The following is a 7,500-nucleotide window of genomic DNA, read 5'->3' as shown; positions in this document are numbered from 1 at the left end:
TTTAGTTATATTGATTTTGTTGTTGTAATCATCAAACTGCACATATGATGAGTTTAAAAAGGTACAAATACATGAACTTTACACTAACATGTTTAGACTTACATTAAATATACAAAATGCAAACCTAAACTATTTTTTAACATATTTCATTGCTTCTTCATCCTACAGAAAAAGAAGATGCTGACCGAAGGGGAACTCAGGTAGGCTGACGTATCCAGTGTGGTTGCACTCAGGTGTGTGAAAGCCCAGTGGCTGGATCATAAGGTGGGCTTTAAGACCAGCTTTTTCTAATCCCTCTTTCATCAACTTCACTGTACGAACGCACGTCAGAGGGTCCAAGTGGCAGTTTATTCCAACAATGTCAGCTCCTGCACATCACATACACATATGAAACAAATTCAGGTTTTACACCTAGAACATGGTGTCAGACTTGCTAACTTAAAGTACCACATCAGAGGAGGTCAGTGTACCAGCTTTGACGAGTCTGACAGCACACTCTCCAGGTGGGACTCCATGCATGTCTCCGTGAGGGGAGATACACAATGTTGCACCTACTGGTTTACCGCTGGTCTTCAACACCTCCACTGCCCAGCCTGCCTCTTCCACATGTTCAAAGTACTGTAGAAAAAATATGCACGCAAACATTAAAGCAGTCAATGTGCTACGTGGTTTTAGTTAAGGTCTGGTCTCCACCAATGAGAAAAATATCTGGCTTTGCTACATGCTCCACCATTTCCCCAAGCTAGTTGCTAACTTCGTGGGTCTATTTTGTGTTGGGCACAAAGTATAAAGTGAGTTTATCAGAGTTTATTAGAAACAAAACTGTCATTGAGTGTTGAGATAAAAAATACTGATTAATGCAGGTTTAAGCACATTACAATCGATTGTACACACCTATCTCTCTTGCTAGTCATACCTCTGCTATAAAGAAATCAGTGTCCTTCTTGAGGAAATCCTCCATCTGTTTCTTAAAGATGGCTTTGACCTCAGCTTCACTGTGACTCTTCACATAGCAGGGAGTCTGAGACACACCTCCAGCAACCAATGCATCACCCTCTTTGGCTACGTCCCTGGCCAGGTCACAGGCTGCCTCATTGATCTGGGCCCCCTGGATCAGACAAGAGCAGATTGGAGGGATACCAGACTGATGTGAGCATTATTGTCATCATGTAATGTAAACAGAATAAATGTGTCATCAGATTTTATAATATGACTATAAAGGTTTTGTACTGACGGTGATGTCAGTGACATTTCCACTCATCTCCAGCTTATCCTCACTACAGTAGAAGGTGAATGTCTGAAGCACATTAGATCCTGCTCTCAGGAACTCTCTGTGCAGCTGCCGCACTGACAGAGACACAGAAAGAGAGAAAAAGAGAAGAGAGAGGTGGTTTATTTGAAATACTCAGGCAGACAGATTCTGCACAAATAAATAGGGCTAACAATGTGAGTCGACTAGTTTTGGCCCAGGACCCCTAACCAGTTCATCCAACCATAGACAGGTTTATACCTGCTTCAGGGTGTTCAACAGCTGCCTCAGGTGTCCAGTGTCCAGCCTTCACATAACCTCGTCGCTCTAGTTGAATCACATAACCTCCATCTCCTACAATAACCTCCCCAGCATTTAGTCGCTCCAAGATACCCTGAAAGTACACACACACACATGTGGATAGTTAGTGTACTCATTAAAAGCATGCACCCACTATTATGTTAGGCAAATGTCCCCTGAAATGCAGAGATTAGTTTAAGAACATGCAACTCAGGTATGTTGGCCTCAAACAGGCATGTCATAATAAACTCATATGTAATTTTAAATGAATAAGGTTTCCATGTCTCCTGGAAATGCTTCGAGTCTTATATAGTGCCGTGCACATTTGGTAATACTCTAGATTTACAAGACATAATCAATAAGTAAGCCAACATGTTAAACAGTTGTCAACATGGTCACATTACTGATTCTTCCTAACTGCTTGCCAGCCTATTTAATGATATTCTGTATAGTCAGCAAAGAAGGAACAACTCCGATTTCTTACTTGCGTAAAAATAGTAATACCACTGTGTACTCTGTTACAAGTAAAATGCCTACATACAGAATCATGTATAATCATGCTAGCTACGATATGGTAACCCTTGGTCAATGTTGTTTCTCATTTATTTTTATGATTTGAGTCTGGAACACCCACAAGGTCTCCATCTTATCAACAACAAAGCCTCATAAACATCAACATGAAGTATGCCAAGTGTGAATTTCTCTGAAGAGACCTCTCGGGTTAACTACTATGTCAATGCACAAATGAAACTTTATACTTTATATACTGCTGGGTAGTTCAGTCTATAACACATAATATATTAGTTGATTTATATCTGTATTATTAATCTGAATCTTCTAAGTAACTAGTAACTAAAGCTGACAAATAAATGTAGTGAAGTAAAAAGTAAAATATTGTTGGAAGACCATTCAAAAGTGTAGAGGAGAAGAATTATAAAGTAGCACAATACTATAGGAAAAACTCAAGTAAAGTACAAGTACCACAAAACTGTATTTAAGTACAGTACTTGAGTAAATGTGCTTAGTTACTTTCCACCACTGTAAATAGTTAATATGATGCAACCCTTCCCCTGCTAATCTCCCCTAGTAAATAATTCCAGGCATGGACCTGTTCCAGGGCTCAGGAAATGTGCTTTTTCCGTAATCATCCAAATATCTAAATCTGAATATGAATGATGAAACTGTAAAAACAGTGTGATAAACATCCTCAGCTCACAGTATCTTTTAACATTTTAGATTAACATTTTGCAGGAAATTTCTCTTTGCAAATGCAGTATTTAAGGTTTTAATTTGCTCTGGTGTTTTGACCAGTTCAGTCAACAATGTTCACAAACTACATGAGAGATAAGACTACCTGCTCGGGTCTAAACAAGAAATAGCTTTCAATGTTTCTTTGCCTTACCCTCCTCTTGCTCTCCATCATAAACAATGTCCCTGGCTAGCTTGCAAAACTTTAAAGAAAGTTTAATCAAGGTTCGTTTGAGCTCAATCAGGATCCGAGAAACACTGAAACAGGGACACTACTGTATTTTAGGACTGCTGCAGCTAACAGAGGCTGAGTGGGCTGTACACCTGCTCTAACAGCTGCACTGCCCCTTTTCATGTCAAAGATCTGCCCCTAACCCTTTCTGTTCCCTTTCCCTCTTACTTTAATCAGAATATCAGTAAATGCAATTGCATATAAAACTTCTATGTAAAGGAAAAAGGGCATCTACATTGTGACATAAGGGGAATTAATACATTAAGTCAAACAACAAAAAAGCAGCAAAGTATTTTTGTTAACAGTGTCAGTGGTTGTACTAAAAATCAGAAGAGGTGTCTTATGCTTATAGTACTTACAAGGTAAGTTGGTCCACATCACTTGCTAAATCTAATATCCACATACAGTAACAAATATAAGTTTTCTTAATGAAACAGGATTGTTCAAAAAGCAATGTGTTTATTTATTATTCATTAAATTATTTAGCAGCAGATTACAACAATCAATCAACAAATATAAGTCTATGAAAATGTTTTACAACTAAAAAGTGTATTAACTAGAAAAACGCCAACTGTTTTTTTTACAATTGGTTATTAGGTTTATAGTCTGCCAAATAATACTGTAAAAATAAAGGGATTGAATTCTTGAGTTTTTATTATCATTCTTGGTATGAAAAAGTCAGACATATAAAGAATACAGAAAACTGTATAGTGTATACATGAGATTATGTTGGTATGTTAGATTTCATCTGTTTTTCATAATCATCTTCTGGTGTGGCCATGGATGGGCATTTTGGACGTCCAGAAGCAGGCAAAAGGTTTTCCCAGTACTCTCGACGAGCCCTAAGACAGATTTTGGTTCATTAGTCAGTTCTAAACCAGCACTTGTGCAAAGCAGGAACACATGCATTCAAAGTTCCCATTATTTTGCCATTAACTGTTTAATGCAGTTTAATTTTTAATGCGCTAGCTGTGTTTTTGCTCAGTCTTACCTGGCTCTGACCCAGGGTTTAGTGTGCATCTCTAGAGCAGCTCCCCAGAGTCCGTGCTTCTCTGAAGCTGGTGGGAGGAATCCTCTCTCTGCAGCCAGCTCCTCTGCTATAGCTCTGATATGGTAGGGCTCAAATCCACAGCAGCCACCAATGTAGCGAATTCCAGCATTGTAAGCCTCTCTTGCATATTTATGGATGTCCCAGCGGGTGATTGCTCTGGTTTCCATTGCTGAGAGGAGAGTTAAATATTTAAGTCTGGGCATTTAGTTGTATTGATTTTGTCACATCAATGTCGTCAAACTGCACATATGTAGAGTTTACATACAGTATAAGTACTTAATTAAATATATAGAAATACAGTTTGCAGACTAACAATGACACAGATTCTCCAAAAGGCTTGGTTGAATTATTTGAGCAGAAGCATTGAATTACTGACTCAGTGCAGATCCCCGCCCTTTTTGACAGTTATGTAAATATTTGTGATCTCTTTTAAACCTTAGTGTACCATCTGCAGTTTTAGTTTGCTGTTTAGTGCAAAAACAAACACATACAATATATTACATTAATGTGCTGGAATAATAATAATGTAATTGAATATGAAACAATATTAATATTATTAATGAATATATTATCTTTTTCTTTATTCTGCACAAAAGAAATATACAATTGCTGACCGAAGGGGTACTCAGGTAGGCTAGTGTATCCACCCAAGTTGCACTCAGGCGTGTGAAAGCCCAGTGGCTGGATCATAAGGTGGGCTTTGAGACCCGCTTTCTCTAATCCCTCTTTCATCAACTTCACTGTACGAATGCACGTCAGAGGGTCCAAGTGGCAGTTTACTCCAACAATGTCAGCTCCTGCACATGATCAAATACACACAAAAAACATTCAGGTTATACAGCTAAAACATGATGTCAGACATGCCAACTGAAAGTATCACATCAGAGGAGGTCAGTGTACCAGCTTTGACGAGCCTGACAGCACACTCTCCAGGTGGGACTCCATGCATGTCTCCGTGAGGGGAGATACACAATGTTGCACCCACTGGTTTACCGCTGGTCTTCAGCACCTCCACTGCCCAGCCTGCCTCTTCCACATGATCAACAAACTGCAGGAGAATTGTACATTGAATTATTAAACCTTAAACTTGGACAAAAAGCCGTAAAAAAGAACACTGAATGCACATTGTAATCTTTTGTACAGTTATTCCTAAAGGGTGCTGCTCATACCTCCACTATGAAGAAATCAATGTCCTTTTTGAGGAAGTCATCCATCTGTTTCTTAAAGATGGCCTTGACCTCAGTCTCACTGTGACTCTTCACATAACATGGAGTCTTAGACACACACCCAGCGACCAGTGCATCATCCTCATTGGCTACCGCCCTGGCCAGGTCACAGGCTGCCTCATTGATCTGGGCCCCCTGGATCAGACAAGAGCAGATTGATACCAGACTGATGTTAGGATCATTTTCATTGGGTGCAATACGGCAAACAGGTTGAGGGTGTTATTAGAATATGTCGGATAGGGTTTTTTTTCACTGACGGTGATGTTGGTGACATTGCCACTGATCTCCAGCTTATCCTCACTGCAGTAGAAGGTGAATGTCTGAAGCACATTGGCTCCTGCTCTCAGAAACTCCCTGTGCAACTGACGCACTGACAGAGAAACAAAAAACATATATGCAGATTTTAATAATCAACTTATGCTATGATAATAAATGAGTAGGTAACATGTACCTGCTTCAGGATGTTCAACAGCAGCCTCAGGTGTCCAGTGTCCCGCCTTCACATAGCCACGTCGCTCTAGCTGCATCACATAACCTCCATCGCCTACAACCACCTCCCCAGCATTCAGTCGCTCCAAGATACCCTGTGTGCACACATACACACAAAGCTATGTAGTATACACTGATTAGATGATCAAATGATAAGCCAGTAGCTCGGGTATGAGATGCCTCACAAGTATGTCAGGTCCACTCTGCTCCTTGAAATAAGGTTTTTTCAGGCTTCCTGAAAATGATTTTATTTTCTCAAAATGTTGAGCAAAATACTTAAATATGTAGTATTTAGTGCTTGGCTTCCACATCAGTAATATAGTTATTACTATGCTAAAACAAAGGAACATTGACAAAACACTTGCAACAATTAATAATTAATTAGTCAATTGATAGAAAAAGAATCGCTAATTATTTTAATAATCTATTAATCATTAAAAATATTTTTCATGCAAAAATGAAATGTTGTTTTCAGCCTTTCAGATTTCTTGCTTATCTCTGTTTTATGTCGTATCAAGCTAAAACTGATCTTGGGTTTTTTGCTGCTTGTAAGGACGGTATGAAAGACTGTAAACCATTTCTCTGTTTTTTGTTGCATAATAACGTTTATGTTTCTCACCCTTCTCTTCTTGCTCCCCATTGCTGACAACGTCTCTGTGCAAAGTTCAGGATCAGGCCTGCGCAGAATAATAAACGGTCACGGATTTTACGTCACGCTGAAACGAGATCACGATGATCTCACGAGATTGAGAGGCCACAGTGGGGGAGACATAAAGCCGCAGTGAGCATGTTGAGAGAATATAGTTAAAATATGGTTAACATAGAACAAGAGTAAAGTAAAATAGAGCCTTGAATGCGTGCGAGCCATGAGTGGATCATATCAAATTATTATTTATATGTTAACTATGAGTTTTTATTGTATGGAATTTAAATTTACAATCTAAGGCAATCAATCGTACATTTTATTTGAACCTTTATTAACATCTTGGTTACATTATCAATGGTTGTTAAACATTTAGAATAATGATTCCATGAAAGGAGAACACAAACAAACAAATAAACAAAACAAACACATCTAAAATATGGGTTAATTTAAATTAACTTAAAGAGGTTTTAATCAATGTATAAAGACTGTAAAACAGAGAGTCCAATGGCACTCCTCCTATTTTCTAATAATCTATTATAAAATTAACAATGTAATGAACAGACACTGCATAGAAACATGAAACATTTACACAGTGACAATAAAGTATGTAGGCTATGTATGTAAAAAATACATTAAGCATTCACATAATTAATAGTTACTAGCCTTTTTTTGCGTTTAAAAATTCAATGATAATTTAACAATAATATTGTTGTTCTTATATACAGAATACCAATACATACAGTTTTTGTTATCCTGGCACTCTCTACCAAACAAAAAGTTTGAAGTTTTTGAAGATCATTCATTACATCAACCTTTAGACGCTCTAAACCTCAATGAACAATGACACCACTAATCTCAAACTCCTTATCTGTGTGTAAGTTAGGTAATTATTGTCGAAGAGAAGAAACTTTAGTGTGTAGCTGTTCTCCATTTCTAGATAAACCAACTTTCACTTCATAATAATAATAATTTTGTCAATAACAATGTGCAATAATCAAGGCACAATAATTACTGTGCAATCTATTGCCCATGCTAGTGTGTGGTGTTATCTGTTGTGGT

At 38.1% G+C, this 7,500-nt stretch overlaps 2 protein-coding genes across 2 annotated transcripts in view; both read right to left on the bottom strand.

The window, feature by feature from the left end:
- The window catches only part of LOC118326155 (betaine--homocysteine S-methyltransferase 1-like), a 3,937-nt gene extending 854 nt beyond the window's left edge, over positions 1-3,083 (bottom strand). Inside the window, exons 1-6 of the mRNA XM_035659081.1 lie at positions 2,952-3,083; positions 1,511-1,643; positions 1,235-1,347; positions 917-1,108; positions 471-618; positions 186-368 (exon numbers count right to left, since the gene is read on the bottom strand). Coding sequence (XP_035514974.1) covers positions 186-368; positions 471-618; positions 917-1,108; positions 1,235-1,347; positions 1,511-1,643; positions 2,952-2,972 — 790 coding nt within the window. The 5' untranslated portion in view covers positions 2,973-3,083. The remainder of the gene's footprint in view (positions 1-185; positions 369-470; positions 619-916; positions 1,109-1,234; positions 1,348-1,510; positions 1,644-2,951) is intronic.
- Positions 3,084-3,657: 574 nt separating this feature from the next.
- LOC118326154 (betaine--homocysteine S-methyltransferase 1-like) lies at positions 3,658-6,526 on the bottom strand. The gene is made up of 8 exons (XM_035659080.1): positions 6,415-6,526; positions 5,758-5,890; positions 5,564-5,676; positions 5,250-5,441; positions 4,981-5,128; positions 4,695-4,877; positions 4,021-4,249; positions 3,658-3,871 (listed from the first exon to the last, which is right to left on the bottom strand). Exons 1-8 carry the CDS (start codon positions 6,433-6,435, stop codon positions 3,754-3,756), a joined length of 1,137 nt encoding a protein of 378 aa, XP_035514973.1. The 5' UTR covers positions 6,436-6,526; the 3' UTR covers positions 3,658-3,753.
- Between the last annotated feature and the right edge of the window lie 974 nt (positions 6,527-7,500).

This window comes from Morone saxatilis, unplaced genomic scaffold (assembly GCF_004916995.1).
Source record: "Morone saxatilis isolate NCDOM2014 unplaced genomic scaffold, NCSU_SB_2.0 Contig16, whole genome shotgun sequence".
Lineage (NCBI taxonomy): Eukaryota > Metazoa > Chordata > Actinopteri > Moronidae > Morone > Morone saxatilis.
This window is presented reverse-complemented; position numbering and strand designations above follow the sequence as displayed.

Coding starts and splice junctions, on each gene's coding strand:
- LOC118326154 (XM_035659080.1), bottom strand. CDS start 6,435: ATGGGGAGCAAGAAGAGAAGG. Junction 5,891..6,414: donor TGGGGAGCAAGAAGAGAAGG/GTGAGAAACATA, acceptor GTGTGCACACAG/GGTATCTTGGAGCGACTGAA. Junction 5,129..5,249: donor TTGATTTCTTCATAGTGGAG/GTATGAGCAGCA, acceptor ATTCTCCTGCAG/TTTGTTGATCATGTGGAAGA.